This window comes from Phaseolus vulgaris, chromosome 11 (genome assembly GCF_051622355.1).
Source record: "Phaseolus vulgaris cultivar YP4 chromosome 11, ASM5162235v1, whole genome shotgun sequence".
NCBI classification, from domain to species: Eukaryota; Viridiplantae; Streptophyta; class Magnoliopsida; order Fabales; family Fabaceae; genus Phaseolus; species Phaseolus vulgaris.
The window spans coordinates 4,270,835-4,289,991 of NC_143508.1; the positions used below are offsets into that span (position 1 = coordinate 4,270,835).

Below are 19,157 nucleotides of genomic sequence, written 5' to 3' on the forward strand. Positions count from 1 at the left end.
ATATGATTATTTTAATTTATATTTAGAGCACTTCATATAATCTTTAATTGAGTAACAATTAGAGTACTTCATATAATCTTTAATAAAATTTGATGGGTGTACGTAACTTTAGATTTCATAATCTTAATGATGAAATAAATATAAACAATAAAATAAATGTAGTATTATATCATTTAAATTAAAAAACTCTTTCCATGGAAAAAATTAAAAGCCTGTGAGGAGAGAAATTGTTAAGTAATCTTATACTACCACTTATTATTTATTATGGTTCAGTCAATCTTTATCTAAAATGTAATTAAATATCATTAACTATTTTATTTTACATCTAAAATTTTAAATCAGGTCAAAAGTTAATAGAAGTTTTCTTCATCTCATTATCCCTAGTAATGGATCAAGTGGAGGTAATGTGAAATGGGCTCATGAAGATCTCTTCAGCTTGCTTCAAAAACCACATGATTTCTAAATGCACCTCCAAAACATTGTTTATCTTTTTTTCATCCTAATCCACTTTAAAAAGTTTAGAGATTGATGGTTTTTTCTTTTTTATCTAATTTACACATAAAAGTATTTTATATTTATATAAAAAATATAAATTATTTTGGATACTGACTGTTGAACACTTAATCTTAATAAAATATTTTTACATAAAGATTAAAATAAAGAATAATACGTTATGTATAATCAGAAATCCAAAATGAATGTTTTCTTTTACATGAAGCACTAAATTAAATAAAGTACAATTATTACTTTCACTAGGCATGTAGGAATTGAAGAGTGATATTAAACATAAGAAAGTAATAGTAAAGGTATTAAATATAAGAATCCAATTTAACATTATTATAACTAAAGCTATAAAAATAAATGTTACAAGGACATTCACAATAACTATTTCAAATCCATACATATAATTTACTATGGGTTGAAGATAGACTAGAAGAGAAGATTGAGTTGCCTACAATAGCATGAGACCTTCAATCAAATACCTTAAAAAGTGTTTGTAGATATTTTTTTTTCATGTTACTTAACTTTTTTATTGGGTTTTTGACTATCATGGTGTTATTTTTTTTTTCTTTTTACCAAAATGGGGTTCCTTTTTAAAAAATTACAAATTTAGGCAAATCGTGCCAATTCGGTATGACTTCATATGCTCGTTACAATTAGACACGACTTTGTCATGTCATACTAAAGTCGTGCCAACTTGTCACGACTTCTGCCACGTCATATTTTTATTTTTTTTAATTGTTTATATATTGGGTAGTAAGTTATGTAATGTTAAAAATTAATTTGATACATAATTTTCTAAGAGTGTTAGTTTTAAGGAACAAAAAATTGGATAATCGTGTATGAATCATGTTTGAATTGAATGAATAAATACATAGATAAAGAAAATAAATGCTCTAAGAGTGTTATGAATAAATAAATACATAGATAAAGAAAATGAGGAAATTAATAATCAAACTTGAATTGAATTTTATTATTAAGCTTGTTTGTGCGGACAATTGTTTCTATTGTGACCTTTCATTTTACAATATGAACATTTTTTTGGCTTATTTGGAATTGAATCATCCATTTCTTTACGAATGCGTTGAGTGCTAGGTCTTCCTGATTTATGTCGACGCATGATGAGGTCAGGTAAGAAATTTGGTCCCGTGTAAGTAGACCAATAATCCTGATTTCGAACTGGATTAAATTGGACCTCATAAGCCTTTAAAATATTGTGCAAACTATATACTGTGACCTTTTAAATAACGACATTTGTGGCCCAATATATAAACAATAAAATTTTTAAAAAATAAAAAATTATGACATGGCAGAATCGTGTCTAATTGGGATGATTTGTGCATATGAAGTCGTGCCGAATTGGTACGACTTGCCTAAATTTGTAATTTTTTTTAAACGGACCTCATTTTAGTAAAAAACAAAAAAAAATAACTCATCATGGTAAAAAAACCTTTTTTTATTTCTATTAAATATAAGATTTTAACTTATATTTGGATTGTTAACAAATCTTCATGCAAACTGCAACAAAAAGTCATACTTCTAACTTAGTTGTGAAGGTATACTATTTTTGTTAGTGACATTTGTCACAATCCTAGAAGGAACTTAACACCAAAATGAGTTTATCCATTTGAAATTTTTTTACTCTAAACCTACCTATCTAAGTGAATGAATAGGTAGGTAGGTATGTCTTCAATTCTCCCACCACTCATGTATAAACTGCATCAATATCCAGTTGTTAAACACACAAAAAAGAATAATGTAAAAATACTAAACTGGTTTCAAGTATATGTCTGAAATTTTGGATAAATTACTCTGAACTGTGTTTGAAAAATGATGATGATGATGTTTGAAAAAAGAAGTCTTGGTTGACTTAAAATTTGAAAGCTTGTGCACTTGCATGTGTGCAAGGAATAATCCCAACTCTGAATTAGTTAGGTAGAACTTACTAATAATTGCTTAACAATAATGGCTTGCTACACATCATTGAAGAAGCTAATATATTATTTTCATAGAAACTAGTTGCTATCTGTGAAGGAAAAGAATAATCAGATTTTCAGTTTCTATCTCCTGCCCACTAAAAAAGAAATATTATCCTTTAAGAAATACTGGTTTGAAAGTGTCAATGAAAATGAAGTTTTCCTTAGCAAATACTATTGTAAGAGACTCCAATGAGTCCACAATTGTCATTTGATTCTTTGCCATTTTGTCTAATTAGGCTGCTATAATTTTCTCAATAGTGTGGGTATGTTTATAAGGGGAAAGAGAATTTTTTTTTTTTTTTTTTTGAAATTGAACAGTTTTAAAATTATATTAATATTTTTCAATTTTTCTTAAGAACACCCTTATGCCACACTGCACCTTTTCACCAACAAACAGATAAGAAAAAACAATTTGTTTAAACTGTTTATGATGTCTTCTGATTATAATGTAGCATGGTTGATAAATTTATACTCTTTTACAATTACTTGAAAAGTGATAATTGACTTAATAATTCAAGAACTAGCATGCCAGCGAATGGCCAACTTATAATTCATCTTAATATAATTATTAAAGTAGTTCGTAGGTGAAGTCAAATCCAATCTTTTTCACGTTACACGTTTTCTTTCTCTCTTCCTTTTTCTGCTCTTTTCTTTTTGTTTTGTTATTGCAGTTTAGCAGGCTTGTGATGCAAAGTTAACCAACATTTTATTCGATTCCATCTGTTTCTTTCTTCTACCAATATATGTCTTTGTATCTTGTTTGGCAAGTAAAACAAGAGTAGCCTTATATTGCACAGATTTTAGAAACTTCATTCACAATTATATTTGACAGTGAATTTCAATGGGGAAAGGAGGTGGTTGCTTTCCAAGCAAGACAAAGGCACCAATTTCTGGATCAGAAAAGGATCCAGTTAGTGTTGAAAGGGCAATCCCAGAAAATGATCCAAGTAGCACAATTCAAGAGGGGTCAGCAACAGCACCAGCACCAGCACCTGAAGCAGTGAAAAAGCTGAAAGTTTTCATTGTGTTCTACTCAACTTATGGCCATGTGGAGTCATTGGCAAGGTCCTTGAAGAAAGGGGTGGATTCAATTGAAGGAGTTGAAGGGGTGTTGTATCGTGTGGTTGAGACACTTCCTAAGGAGGTCTTGCAACAGATGAAGGCACCTGAGAAGGATGATACGGTTCCACTCATTTCTGCTGACAAGTTGGTGGAGGCTGATGGCTTGCTGTTTGGATTTCCAACAAGGTATGGCAGCATGGCAGCACAGATGAAGGCGTTTTTCGATTCAACAGGTCAGTTGTGGAAAGAGCAGAAGCTAGCTGGGGTGCCTGCTGGCTTCTTTGTCAGCACTGGCACTCAGGGTGGAGGTCAAGAAACCACAGCGTAAGAACACCTTTATTTTCTGCCTTCATTTTATTTTCTTCAATACAAGTTCACAAGTTTCTCTATGCTGATAAATTAAATGATTGAGTTTAATTAGAATGAATGCAGTATCTGTAGAGTATATAAACCCTGATTGTTATTCCATTGTTAAGTCTTATCTGCTTAGAACTTATAACTAGTGGTACAAAACGGGTTCTAGTCAGCCTTTAGCAGAAGTTGTTCTTCTGTATCATAATTTCATAATTAGTTGTAAACTATTTTTGAACTGCTTTGAATTTAGCAAACCTTGTTTGAAAATATTCCTGTCCTGTTAGAAACAATTCATCAAAAACCGGGAGAATAAGTTGTCTGCAATACCATATGCACTGTTGGTTAGTCTCAATCAGTATTTTTAGTTGATCTGGAATCTCCAACACAATTATATTGAGATCTTGATATGTTCAATAAACTTTTATTAAGAAAGACTCTGAATGACTCTGATATCATATTAAGAAGTGGACTTAAGTCTAATTCAATCTTACAAAACTAATCTCATAAAATGTCTTTATTTTAGTTGAAATTTGTAATGAGTTCATAGTTGATGTGAGTGAATAAAGGTAGTAGTATTGTTGTTATTTTGATGGTAACATAATGTTGTAAATGGTGAGCATCATGATTGGGAGACAGACCAACAATGAATAACATGCCTTTTTACGACTATTATTATAGTTGGACAGCAATCACACAGTTAGTCCACCATGGGATGCTCTATGTTCCTATTGGTTATACCTTTGGTGCTGGAATGTTCGAAATGGACTCAATCAGAGGTGGGTCTCCATATGGAGCTGGAGTTTTTGCTGGCGATGGCTCAAGGCAAGCTAGTCAAACAGAACTTGCTTGCCCTTGCAGAGTATCAAGGAAAACACATGGCCACAATAGTCCACAAGTTAAGCCACTAAAACTTAGCTTTTCTACCATCAAAACCTCTCAAAATTCTCATTCAATGTTAAGAGTATTTTCAAATGTTGTGTTTAGTATTTCTACAAAATTAATCAGCACAAGACAAATGTTAAGATCAACACACTTTCTAATATTCTTTAACACATTGTTGATGGTTGAAATTATTAGAAAGCTGTGCTGTTATCATTCATTATGATGATATTCATGAATTGTACACAATGTAAACTTGATGTTCTTGATTCTGTTATGTTTAATACATTTTATAATTGAGGTTTACTTGGTGGGGATTCACAAATTAACAGTGTCTTTCCAGAAATAGAGGATACATAGTTTAACGAACTGCAGAAAGTGGTCCAAGTAATTCCATGGAAAATGGATGAGTAGGATGTGACCTTCAAAATCTATGTTGCGATTGGTATATAGGAATTGGTGGATTACTGGATTCAAACATGAAGTGGTGTGAAACTGCCTCATCACTAATGATTGAGAGACTCCCTAATTGGTTCTTTTCATGGCCAAAAACTAAAGTAAATTAAAGAGAAGCTCATAAATCAAAATATGAAAGGAAAATGTTACTTGAAACTATATCAATCAAACAAAAATTCATAAATTTAAAGAAAAATATTATTTTGATAACTGTATGGTAAAAGACACCGGTTTACATCTATCATGTGTGTGATACAATACAATTTTAAAATCATCTAATTTTAATAAAAAATTATTTTTCTCCTCAATTATAATCTGATATATGATTGTAAAAGTATTACTTAATATAAAATAATAAATATATCTTATTTATTAAGAAATGGGTTTTAAGCTTAACTCAACATCATAAAACCGGCTCATAAGGTATATGTTATGGGTGGTCCAATAAACCCAACAGATACTCGTTAGGATAGGTTCAAAATGATTCTGATACCATGTTAGGAAGTGGACTTTAAGCCTAACTCAACCTCATAAAATCGACTCATAAGGTGAGGTTTGCACCCGTTTATATACAATAAAATGTCCTCATTTCTAGTCAATGCGGAGATCTCCAACATTATTATTTTTTTTTAAGTTAATTTACAATCATACATAAAAGATTATAACTTAACATGTTAGAGATTTCACTCTTACAAAATTGAGTTTGAATTAAAATTTCTATAACACTGTAACATGAAATAAAATTTAAAGTACCTCTTACTTAATAAGCAAGAGACCAATTTTACAAATTATTGCTACATATTGGAGTTAAACCCTCCTAAACCTTTTTTTTTTATCATTTACAGCACTCTTTGACATCAAATCTATGACTTAAAATAACTGTGAGATTCGAGTTTTTCAAAAGACAAAAAAAAATATTTTTTATCATGTTGGAAGCAAAAATCCATTTTTTTTTCTAAACCACAAAATTTAAAAATATAATTTTTATTTTTTACTTTTTTACTTTTTTTTTAAGAGGGTCAAAATGATTCATTAATCTAACTTATAGTCGAATCGAAATTAAGCAACTTATTTAAGACATGAATTAACCTACACAAATTATTTAAGTGATTTATCAAGTTGGATCAACTACCCATTTTAGTGAAAAACAAATTAAATGAAAATATTCTCATGTGTTATAAATTATAAAAAAATATTCATTAATCTAACTTATAGTCGAATCGAAATTAAACAACTTATTTAAGATATGAATTAACCAACACAAATTATTTAAGTGATTTATCAAGTTGGATCAACTACCCATTTAAGCGAAAAACAAATTAACTGAAAATATTCTCATGTCTTATAAATTATAAAAAAAATTACATCATTTTTATTAACAATAAAATGATTACGTAATTTGTTTGTAGTTTGATAAAAAAAATATTATATATATATAATTCTGTAAGAGATACTTTGGATGCAATTTCTTACAATTTTATCCTTTAAATAAATACACACAATAAAAAATTATTTAAAATAAAATTTAAAAAAAAAGTATTTATTTTTATAATTATTTTTAAATTGGAAGACTATATTGTTACCATTTATACCAATAAAAAAATAATGAAATTGGTTTTTTAAGGATAAAATATTATGATATAAAACTAAAACAAATAATTGTAAAAAATATATCTTTTATATGTATAGGAAATATATAGATAAATAAAATTATATATATATATATATATATTAATAATTAAAAAAATGAAAAAATGGTTCCCTCTGTTCTATCACATGTTGAATCAAAGTGGGTGGTTCCAATTTTTAAACCTTAGATATCATGTCAAGATATTTATACCTGTAATTTATTAAATATTTTTACCATTCCTAGCTATTCTCCAATGAAAAATATATATTTAGGAAAGTTCTAAAATAAATGGGAAATGGAAAACTCTAAAATATAATTGGAATTAAAAAATTATGGAGGTGCTGGGAGAGCTAAAGGAGGTGCAGAATGAGCCCAAAGTGAAATAAGCTAAAGCCCGTGTGAATGGACTCTGAATTGGGCCATAGGGGCTCGAGTCCATTAAAAATGGGGAAAATGATAATTTTGATGAATCAAGGGGGTTAAAAAGGTAATTTATGAAAGATGAGGTAGAAGAAGACGCTGTGAAAGTCTGCGATTGACTAGCAGTGGAGAGAGGTGTGGCAGTGTTGTTGGTAGCAATGTCGAAGCTCATCTTCGTCTTCCTCGCCTTCATTCCTCTTCTCTGCACTTCCTTCTCCCCAGAGCGTCCCTCAGATCGGCGTGTCCTCGTTTTGCTCGATGATTTCGCCGTCAAATCCTCCCACTCTCTTTTTTTCAACTCCCTCAAATCTCGAGGCTTCGATCTCCACTTCCACCTCGCCGATGACCCCAAAATTGCGCTCCAGAGATACGGCCAGTACCTCTACGACGCCCTAATTCTCTTTTCCCCCACCATTGAACGTGAGTTTTCCACTCCCCACCCCCCATTGCTATGTTTTGTCCCTTTCCCCGAAAGCTTTTGAGATCTTGATTTGTGTTGCTATTTTGCAAGTGGGTCTCGAGGATGTGCGGTTTCTGTCTTGTATGTGTTTCAAAAATTTTACTTTTAGCTAGCTAAAACGAAGGTGTTTTAATAGGTTTTGGAGGATCCGTTGATGCTGCTGCAATTTTGGATTTTGTTGATTCGGGTCATGATTTGATTGTTGCTGCTGATAGCAATGCATCTGATTTAATAAGGGAAATCGCCGTCGAGTGTGGAGTGGACTTCGATGAGGTGCTTGCGAACAATTTGATTTTATTAGCTGAATTGATTTTTTGTGCATGGTTTTCCTCTAGTGTGGTGGTCGTGTTACAGTCATGTGCTATACTATGGTCCTGTAATTTGCTTAGTTGTTGTTATTTGTGTGCTTATTTTGACATTTTCATCTCAAACGATAGGGATGCGAATCCAAAATGAAATTAAGAAAAAAATTTCTGAGTTTGAGGCCTGGAGGAACCTCTAGAAATGAGTGTGAGAATAATAGATTTTCTAAATACTCTTTGCCTGCATCCTTCTTTCTATCCATTAACATATATGCCAAACTACACCCACACAAACATAACGGTTTCTGACAGAATGACAAGCATAATGAAATAGGAGAAAATAGAAAATTTGCAATACATGAATTAATGGACTAACCATCACAACCATGAGGGGACATAGTCGTTCTCTTAGGCCTCTCATCCTCAGTAAGATCAGTAGCCTCACTCCCCGTCAATGGACTTTGACCAATTGGGCCTGAGTTGCTATTAGTGTTGCTATAATTTCCTTAGGTTTATGTTATTTTGGCGCATTCAACTTTCAAGTCCTACACTTTGCTTCTGTATTTTTTCTAGGATCCAGCTTCCATGGTTGTGGATCATTCTGGATATGCAGTATCTGCTACTGAAGGGGATCATACGTTGATTGCTAGTGATGATTTTATCAAGTCTGACGTGATATTGGGAAGCAAAAAGATCGAGGCAAGTGAATTGTTAATTTTGTTAAGAACTGTGTTGTGCACAACGAGTGTTGTTGGAAGCACTAACATTATTTTATCTATGCTAGCACTACTGTTTGAGTTCATAAGTTTGTGTTTTTTCCTTTGCCCTTTTTGTCCTTTTTCTAAATGGGGTGAGATTTGTATGTTACTGGCAAATGCTTCTTGCACACTGCAGTGTTCTTTTCTGAATTTTCTCATTACTTATGACAGGCTCCAGTACTTTTCCAGGGGATTGGCCATTCACTAAATCCTACCAATAGCCTGGTAATATTTATTTATCACAGTTCGCATGTTGGCAGTAGCCATATTGCATTTATAAGTTTACATTAGTTTGGTTACACTTTTTCTTGTGTTTCAATCCAGGTGTTGAAAGCACTCTCTGCATCTCCTTCAGCTTTTTCTGCTAACCCAAAATCTAAACTGACAAGTCCTCCGTCACTCACTGGATCTTCGATCTCGTTAGTTTCAGTTATACAGGTATATTATTTCATCCTCCACTTTTATTGGTTGTGTGCGTGTGTGTATTTTACTGCCCTCATTTGTTTATTTCTGGTTGTCTTTTAACATACCCTAGCTCTTATGTTTTTGAACTACACAAGCAAGGCCTGATTCTTAATGTTATTTTCATTCCTTTAATTGCTATTACCCTTACAATTTACAGTAGTTATACATACAAAAATAGTTTCAAACTATCCGTTGTTAAGTTTACAGAATACAATAACCTGTTTCACAAAATGTGTTAAAAACATTTTTCTGTTCATTGCATGTTTTTTAGGACTTTAATTGGGAACCCATGCAATAATTCCTCATGTATTCTCCTCTTATTCTTTTTGGTAGGCAAGAAATAATGCCCGGATATTGATCTCTGGCTCATTGAGCATGTTCAGCAACCGGTAAGGAAACTCACTAGTTTATCAGGGTTGTTTTGTACTTACTAATATGTAAGATCTGAAGCTCATTTTTCTGTAAACCGGAATTTTTCTGCAGATTTTTCAGGTCAGGTGTGCAGAAGGCTGGGAGTCCAACCAAGTGAGTAAAGAATTAAGCCTTTTCTATCAGTGATATTGCATAATTCTTGCACTACGTCTAACATACTGTGGACTGTCTTTCCCACCTAAAATTTGATTTTAGTGAAATAGTTTCAGCAAAGAAATACTTGCTAATGCTTTTTGGAATAACAGGCATGAAAAGTCAGGTAATGAGCAGTTCTTCACTGAACTTAGCAAATGGGTTTTCCATGAAAGAGGTCACCTCAAGGTAAGAAAAAAGATGCGACAGACAATTTTATTGTCATTGTTCATTTATGTGATATTTCACGTCTCATTTAGCATCATTACTACTAGTTAGGATGTTTATGCTTCATGTTTTGACATATAGGCAGTCCACATGCAACATCACAAAGTTGGGGAAGCTAATGAACCAGCCATCTATAGGATCAATGATGATTTGGTAATTAAAATGTCCAAATTCTGATATATTGTTTGTCATGTTTTCTCTAATTAATACATTGCTTTTGGTTGCCACTCATTTGTCCAATCTTGTTGTAAAGGAATTCTCTGTTGAAATTTTCGAGTGGTCTGGGACATCTTGGGAGCCTTACGTAGCTGATGATGTTCAAGTGCAATTTTACATGATGAGCCCCTATGTCTTGAAGACTTTATCAACTAATGGGAAGGTGCTTTTGAATTTCCTAATGGCTATACTCTTGTATTCTTCTCTAATAAACTCAGCAAAGTTCACTAGATTGTGTAATCTCTTTCAGGGCCGTTACTTCACATCATTTAAGGTTCCAGATGTCTATGGGGTTTTCCAATTCAAGGTTGAGTACGAAAAACTAGGATATACAAGCTTATCTCTATCAAAGCAGGTAATTGCTGGTCCTCTAATGATTTTTTCTATATTTTTAAGTGCCATTCTACCAAAACTCCCCCTTTCTGCATCATTTAGATTCACTTGTGTTTCCATATATAAAAACTTTACAAACACCGTAACACCTGCATCTTTGTGTTTAAGAATATCTCTTTCTAATGTAATGACATGACTAGCCTATACAGTTTATGGTTTGTAGTTTTGCCTAGCCTATACAGTCCAAGCAGTTGTATTTCAGAATTAATTGCCAAATAAGAGTTCGCTACTAGATCAACTTGAATGCCAATCTTTAGCATCAGTTGTGAAACTTCTTCACGGGAGTTAATAGATTATAATAAACAAAATATTGTAAGCAGTATTTATAAATAATGTTGAATTTTCCATGTAGATTCCTGTTCGTCCCTTCAGACACAATGAATATGAAAGATTTATACCAGCAGCTTATCCCTATTATGGAGCAGCATTCTCGATGGTAAGGATCTCTCTCCCATAGTTTCATTCTCGTTGGATTAAGTTAATCTACAAAATGGGACATGATCTCTGTACCACTTTTTGGAAAAATAGTTCACCAAGCAGCTAACTTGAATGCACCTTATTCTTCTTATGACTAAACTGTTTTTAAAAACAGTTATGATGAACATATGGTTAGCCCTTTCTTCTATTATAGTCTCTTTTTCCTTGCATGGAGGCTTAATGTTATTAGGCCATCGTGTCGTCTTGTAATTTTTCAGTTGTGAAGTTGTAATCATGTCTGTATGCTCTGTTCTGTCTCTAAACTATTTGATTGTGATGCAGATGGCAGGTTTCTTCATCTTCACTGCCGTTCATCTATACAGCAAGTAGATGTAAAACTTTGCTTGAAGATACTGTAGTCTGTAATATGGGCTTTGGACCTATTTTGAGTTCGAAAATTTTGATTAGGCAATGATATAAACTTGTGCTTTCTAATTTATGATAGATGCGTTACTTTCTTAAATCCTGTTAGTTGGCCTTAAATTCTAACATCATACTATTTTGATTTTTATAGTAAGCATCATTTGTGATATTTAACAATAAAGATTGGCCTATTTGTCTAGCCATATTTTTTACGAGACATAAGAATTAGCTTCGTAACACTTTTTGAAAGGATGTTATAACCAAGTTAAATTTCTGGATTTTGTAGACAGTGGTTTATGTTGAGTAATCAATATCAACTGGCTGGTAAAGGTAACTGTGTATAAACTAGGAATTTTTTTGAAATAAATCCATGTTTTAAAATTTAATTCAATATCCTTTTTTCACGTTTTTAATTGGTTTTTGTGGGGCTATGTTTGATAAATTTGAATTTAAATCATGATTGGGTGGAGTTATATTTGATCTGTAATTAATTTGGGAGTGTTTTTTTTGTCTGGCCACTATTTATTTGGTCACTCTTCCTATCTGATACAAAAAAATTATGTGGGGTGCAAAAAATTGTTAATTTTATTCATACTTCAAATTTAAATTTTTTTCTTGATTTTTTTTAATTTTGAGATATTAATAACTAAATAAAAGTGCGTTAAAAATGTTGTCAACGTTCTTCATAATTATAAGAACATGCAAATTAACATTTGTTTCCAAATTTAAAAGAAGAAAATTGTATTTTCTCTTCATGTCTTAATGGTTGTTCTTTTAAGGTTGTTTTGCAGGAATAAAGAAATATAAAAATAATTTGTTCTAATACAATAGTTATGTAATTATTATTTAGTTTAGTCATTTCTTCTCGTTTTAATATAATAAATGAATGTGTAAAATATTTTTAAAAAAAAGATCTAAGGGTATCTAATAAGAAAAACAATGATAAATGCATTTTAAAATTAAAAAGACACCCCAGAGGTCCATCATATTATAACCATGGAACTATCTTTTACTTTAACTTAACCTTTGGGGATAGTAATGAATCAGCATATTCCGATGTTCAATCATAACATTTTAAAGTCTCCAATGGAAGTTATTTTCAAAATTGAATTGAAAATATATCTTATTAAATTGAAGAGAACTTACATGAACAATATTTTTCCAATTTATAAATGAAATACTTTTATTTCAGTAGAAATACCTTTAATGACGTATTCCTTTAATAATGGTTACTCTTTCTCCTTTTTAGAATCACATTTTAAATATTTTTATTTAATTATTATTTTTAAAATTCAAAACTATATTAATTAGTTTCTTATCATTTATACATTCACTTTTAACCTAATTTTAATCATTGTAAAATAACTAATTTATCGTGATATATAAAAACTAGGAAGAATAAAGAAAATTGTAAAAATCTTATGAAAGCAATCTTTTTATTTACATTTCTTTATTTTTTTTTTTCAAGTTTATATACATTTCTTTTATTGATGATTATTAAAGTTGGCAGGTCCATAAACAACCATTCAAAGTTCTATTAGGTCAAATAGGATCCCACAGTCTTATCCTTCATCTAATAGCCCTACTAACACCAATTTATAGCTAAACAAAACAAAATGTGTATTCAAAAACACAACTTGTGTAGAAACTGAAAACATAAGAATCCGTTCAAATCAAACCATCGCATATATCTCAGACACAAAGAGTAATGAACAAATGTACGATTCAGCAAAACTAGTTTAAAAACTCAGAAATGGTGTATTAAAAAAGTTAAAAGAAAATCTAAGGAAGTGAAATGAAGAATAATATTTGAATGTGAAAGATTAAAGTGGAAAGTGTATGGTAAAGTTACTAGTAAACGCCTTGATGTAAGAATCAGAAATAGGCATTTATCAGCGAAACTTCCAGGGATCAATTTCGGCCTCCCATGAATCAGAATAAGCACTTAACAATACGCCGAAGCTTATCTGGGATTATGAAGGCCTATTCCAAGAATACAAGTAAATCAAAAAACAATGTCAAAGAACACGAAACACAACCTTTGCAGCTGCTACTGAGTACCAAAGGCAATGAACAGAGACATTAGGGTTTATCTGCGACTTCATCTTCTCTACATAGATACATATATATAGGATTGCCAAGCTGGGCCCATAAATATTGGGCCCTAGAAAGGAAACACGTAAAGAGGTAACCCGGCCCAAAATATATGTTTGGTTAAAAATAAAGAGAAAAAGAAAAGAATAAAGAGAAAAGGAAAATTTATTTTTTATAAAATGATTATTTTATTTATTTAATTTGAAATTTAAAAATATTTTTAATCCTTAAAAAATTACTAATTTTTCTCTGATACTCTTCAACTATTTTTTAGTTTCAAAGCACTATTTAAATTATTTTATTTAAATATTAAAAAAACATCAGAGGATAATTTATGAAAATATATTCAAATCGTAATTTAAATTATAATTTTTCTTTTATTTTCTTTCATTTTATATTTACTTAAAAACCTACTACTTTATTTGACTATTTGGAACCTTATGGTATTTCCACATTTTCACCCAACTTGTGACCTTTTTTAAGGGAAACTTTAAGGCTAATGTTAGCCATATCAGTGGGTATCTGCCAAATTAAAAAAAAAAAAAATCACTGCAAAAAAAAAATAATTAGTATATGAGTAATTTTAATTTTTATAATTTGAAAATATAATTAAAAATAAAACAGCAATATGATATGTGTACATCACATTCTGTTATAGACTATATCAATTAGTTATACGTAATTATTGCAACATTTTATTATACCGAATTAATTGATTCTCTTAGTGCAACATAAATTATTTTCCATGTCCATATTAAAACTTATTATTCAATCCACCTAAAAAGTTTGCGTGAATTTATGTTAGTTGAAGAACGAGTATAATTAACCTTATTTAACCAATATAATAAATTTGATGTATTTGATGACGCTTAAGTGTGCGTATAGTTATTTCTAATCCACTCATTTATGTTTTATTTATTTCTTTTATGTATCTGACTTATCCAACAGGTTTTTTTCTGGTCACTTGTTGATTGTTGTACACGGTCGGGAATGTTTTGAAGTGATATCGTTTTCATTATTTCCTGTGGGGAATAGTCCCATAATATGGCTAACAGGACTATTTTTTGTAGTTCATAATACAATATAACTTGAAGTTTCAATACATGATTGTTTTATCCATTCTAGAGATGCCCAATAACTAGCACTATTATAAGGATCTTTTCTTCCTTATGAAAAATATTAGAGATTACATATTTTATATGAACTTATAGATAATAAATTAACATAAATCTTATTGTAAAAGTTAATTTTATAAAATTGAGTTTAAATTTCATCTCTTCAAATGATATCAAAGTGATCTAGAATTTATTTTTATAAAAAGATTTAGATTTATTGTGTTACTTGTTATTGAATTGTTCTTTGGAATATTAAAAATCTCACATCGATTAAAGATTAGAAAATTTTATAATATATAAGTGAATACAAATCTTATCTTATAAATCGATTTTACAAGGTTGAGTTAAACTTAAAAATCACCTCTTAATATAGTAAAGTTTATTGAACCGTTATTGGATCAATCATAATATATTGTTCCACGCATGAGCTCTTACTAAGAAGTGAATTAGGTTTAAAGTTGACTTCTTAACAAACATTTTTAACGTATCTCTTTTATTTTTTAAATAAAAGCTTTCATGTTAGACATCACAATGCAACTTGACATCTCAATTATGCTAACACTTCAAGTAACAACAATCATTTGTCATAACATGAAAAAAGTATTATTAAAAAAAAAAAAAAAACATGGGGGAACTTGACCAAAATCCATATATTAACAAAAACGATACATAAGTAAACTATACATATTCATAAAAAAATTTAAGATTAAACTATATGGAAACCTATTATACCAATGAAAAGATTCTCTATGAATAAATCCAAAATTAGTCAACTTATCAGCACACACATTCCCTTCACAAAAAATGAGTAACCTTAAACCTGATTTTCTCACAATAATTAAGACAAATATTCCATCAATTACAAAACATCGAAAGAACGTATCTGTTTTATTTGTGACACCCATTAATACCTAGTATCATAGTTAAACTTTAAAGTCTATTTTAAATGATTCTCAATTTTTTTGAAGTATCTTTCATTTTATTTGTGATAGCTTGCGGATTAGTCTTCTTTTGTTCTATTGCTATAAGTACCTGGTTGAAGTTGTTCGTTTGCGATCAAAACAAAGAGCTTTTAAAGAAAACAAGAGGACAAGTACATTACCAACAACGAACGAAAATAAGATGTACACAGGAACTAGCCAAAACTAAAGAACAAATCACATCATTACAAGAACACCAACAAACAAACAAACAAAGAAGCATACTTGGTCCATAACATTGGAAACCATGAAAAAAAAACATAAAACAGGGCAATTAAAGAGTACATAACTACTGAGAGCCACCTCTAGCAGTGGAAAGAGTCGACAACCTTGCACTTAACAGGGAGTTCCATGCATTTGTTGGGATCAACACCATAGATAGAGAGCAATCCCGAATCCTTGTAGCGGCAGAAGCACTGCAGATCAGCCTTTGCAATGGCTAAGCAACAATCAGAGGTGGGATCAACAGGGTTGTCCCCACTCACACTTGCTAAGCATGACTTCAACCCATCTTTGGGCATGCGACAAAACGAGTACTGCGCATTGGATCCACTCATCACAATGCCCAACACCATCATCACCACAATCATCACCTTCTTCTTGTATGCTTCCATCACTACCAATATTATGATTCACTCTTTTCTGCACTGTGATGAGAGTGGAAATATAAGGCTTGTTATATAGAGTGTGTGAATGTGGCATATAGAACTCCCGTGACGAAGTGTGTGTTGGCTCGTATGGGGCCATTCTGTCACGGGCATGCAAGTCTTTGTTTGCTTCTTTCATGGAATAACTCGATCTTCGCAGTACTATAGGAGTTTTTTTGCTTTTTAATGTATACTAATATGTGCCATAGTGACATGTGAAGTGAAGTGTGAATCCACTTGGATTTCCATGGGAGAAGCTTCACACTTGGACATGTTGAAACTCTGTGTGACGTACTACAAAATATTATCTCCAACTTTATCTTAATTAAGATCAAAGGAGAATAAGTTTAAGAAAAAAGTTTACAACTGAAAAAAATAATTTTTTTTTCAGAAATGTGGACAACACGTGACTGTATAGAACAATTTTCATAATTATAATATGATGTTTTTTTTTATTTTAATCTGAAAGAAAATGTTATTTTTACAACTACATATTAAAAGATATTAATTGAAAAAGATAAAAATTACTGTCTTCATATAGGTTTATATTTCGGCAAAATAATTTTTTTTTCTTCATATCAACTCCAAGAAAAAATAGTTAATATTTAGAATGGTGAGATAATATGTTAAATGTAATTGGATAAATTTAGTTAAAAAAGACAATTTTATTTCCATTATTCTATGTTTTAAAAAAAATAGTCTTGGGAATCAGTAAATAAATAAACATGGCTTGCACAACAATTAAGTTTTTTTACAATAATTTGTAGAAAAAGAGAGTAACCTGCAACAAAGAAAACTCAAGTTTCATCTCTAAACTTGATCAATAATTTTAATATACCATATAAATGATAACAAGCTTATCATTAAAAAAACATTGAAAACTATTGATTCTTTCTTGAATAATGGAATGTTATTTTGTGATATATATTAAAACATGTTAGACTGAGAGTAAATTTAACTTATATAGAAAAAGTATTTGTTCGCATACATTATCTAATAAGATTCATTTATATTGTCACATTGTCCAATTCAATGATTAACATGATATCTGTTGAGAATTGATATGAATTAAAATTGTAAATGTATTATTCGTGTATTGTCTTTGAATAAAAGTGTACAACAATTTATAAGTGTGAAACTAGAATGAAAAGAGAAACATTCTAATAACAAAAAATAACTAGCTTAGGATTTTTATTGTTTTAAGAGTTAACAAACTAACTCTAAATTTAGCTTATTCTAACACTCTTCTTAAGCTAAATTCTGCAACACATCTAGCTCTTATCCACTCTCTTAGTTCTTCAAATTTGTCTAGTCTAAGTGGTTTGGTGAAAATATCAGCCACTTGCTTCTTGGTGTTGCAATGCTTCACTTCTAGCTTTCCTTTTCCAACTTGTTCTCTTAAGAAATGGAACATGGTCTCTATGGGTTTACTCCTCCCATGTGAGATTGGATTCTTTGCACGGTTGATGGTTGATTGGTTGTCCACACAAAATTGCGCAGAGGCTCAAGCTAAATACATTGAAATGTTGTCTATGCTACAACTATATACTCTGCCTCACAAGATGAGAGAGCAACTACAGTTTGCTTCTTAGAACACCAAGAAATTGGTGCTTTTAGATATTTGAAAAAATATCCATAGGTGCTCTTCTTTCCCACTTTATTATAGGGGTGACAATGCGGGCTAGCCCGTCCCGCATAGAATTTGTGGGTTGATTTTTCTAGCCCGCCCCGCATAAGGGTTGACCCACGGGCCTGCAGGCCAACCCGCATAAGAAATATTTTTTAAAAAAATTAAATAATTTTTTTGAATTTTTTTTATTTAGATGCATTAGGTAAATAGTCTCATAATATTATTTTTATGAGTCATGCGTAGTAAGATATTATTAAAATTTCGAAATGTGAAATATAAGGCTACATGAAGAAAATATGGGGGTGCAAAAAAACATTTATACATTTTAAAGTTATGCGAGGCGGGCCAACGGGTTGAAATAAGCAACCCGTCCCGCGTTTTTTTGTGACTCCAAACTTCCAAATAGTCTTCAAATTCATTCAAGCTTACTAGAAAGAGTAAGTCATACCTTCTTGTCTCCTTAAGATACCTCAATATGTGCTTTGTTGCTACCATATGAGAGACTCTTGGATTACACATGAATCTGCTTATTAGTCCAACTGCATAGCTTATATTAGGACTATTGTTGCAGATGAACCTCAAACTTCCAACAATCTGTTTAAACAAAGTACTATATGCTGCATTCTCCTCAAAGTTCTAAGAATCTTCTCAATCACCTTTAAATCAGGCAACTGCTCATTACGAGATCCAATACAATCACTATAAATGGATAAACGCTCTAAGATTAAAGGATAATGAATTTGTGACATTTTACTCATATACATATATAATCTCTTCATACTAAAACTGACTTGAGTGACTGAATACAACTCTAAACATCTTCGTAAAATCAAAAAACCATGACACCAACGTTCAATAAATTAAAACACCAAAAATTAAGCGATAAAATCACAAAAACCGAGAAAAAAACATCACGTGCAATAAACCTCCCATTTTCTCCCATTTTTTCAAGGAACAATTCCCATACTAAACTCTACCTTTCATATTACGTTATCTCCCTTCCTTGTAAGGATTATAATGAGTTTTCCTCTAAAAAAAATAGTAAAAGATAATTTAGCAATGATTTACAAAGAAGCAAGAAGTCAACAATATCAAGTAAATAAGATAATTTCAAAACTGCATTAATAACAATAAAAAAAAAAGACGGCATGTAATTTAAATTGACCAACCAACCTTATAATTAA

General features: G+C 30.9%; 3 protein-coding genes and 1 non-coding gene across 4 annotated transcripts; 2 read left to right on the forward strand and 2 right to left on the reverse strand.

Moving 5' to 3' along the window:
* Positions 1–3,163: 3,163 nt before the first annotated feature.
* On the forward strand, positions 3,164–5,081 carry LOC137833038 (putative NAD(P)H dehydrogenase (quinone) FQR1-like 2). Its single transcript, XM_068641430.2, is given in 3 exon segments — positions 3,164–3,866; positions 4,575–4,737; positions 4,739–5,081. Coding segments are annotated over 3 exon segments (774 nt in total). The 5' UTR covers positions 3,164–3,321; the 3' UTR covers positions 4,805–5,081.
* A 2,201-nt stretch (positions 5,082–7,282) lies between these two features.
* On the forward strand, positions 7,283–11,607 carry DGL1 (dolichyl-diphosphooligosaccharide-protein glycosyltransferase 48kDa subunit family protein). The gene is made up of 13 exons (XM_068641437.2): positions 7,283–7,701; positions 7,878–8,014; positions 8,617–8,742; positions 8,973–9,026; positions 9,126–9,239; positions 9,600–9,655; positions 9,750–9,791; positions 9,944–10,019; positions 10,140–10,211; positions 10,312–10,437; positions 10,525–10,629; positions 11,020–11,103; positions 11,427–11,607. The coding sequence occupies exons 1-13, from the start codon at positions 7,440–7,442 to the stop codon at positions 11,472–11,474; spliced, it is 1,302 nt and encodes a 433-aa protein (XP_068497538.2). The 5' UTR covers positions 7,283–7,439; the 3' UTR covers positions 11,475–11,607.
* A 1,733-nt stretch (positions 11,608–13,340) lies between these two features.
* Positions 13,341–13,481, reverse strand: LOC137811819 (small nucleolar RNA snoR83). The gene has a single exon (XR_011081162.1). It is a non-coding gene; the product is annotated as a small nucleolar RNA snoR83 (small nucleolar RNA).
* Positions 13,482–15,786: 2,305 nt separating this feature from the next.
* Positions 15,787–16,364, reverse strand: LOC137831827 (putative lipid-transfer protein DIR1). The gene has a single exon (XM_068639673.2). The coding sequence runs from the start codon at positions 16,308–16,310 to the stop codon at positions 16,002–16,004; it is 309 nt and encodes a 102-aa protein (XP_068495774.1). The 5' UTR covers positions 16,311–16,364; the 3' UTR covers positions 15,787–16,001.
* Positions 16,365–19,157: the final 2,793 nt, after the last annotated feature.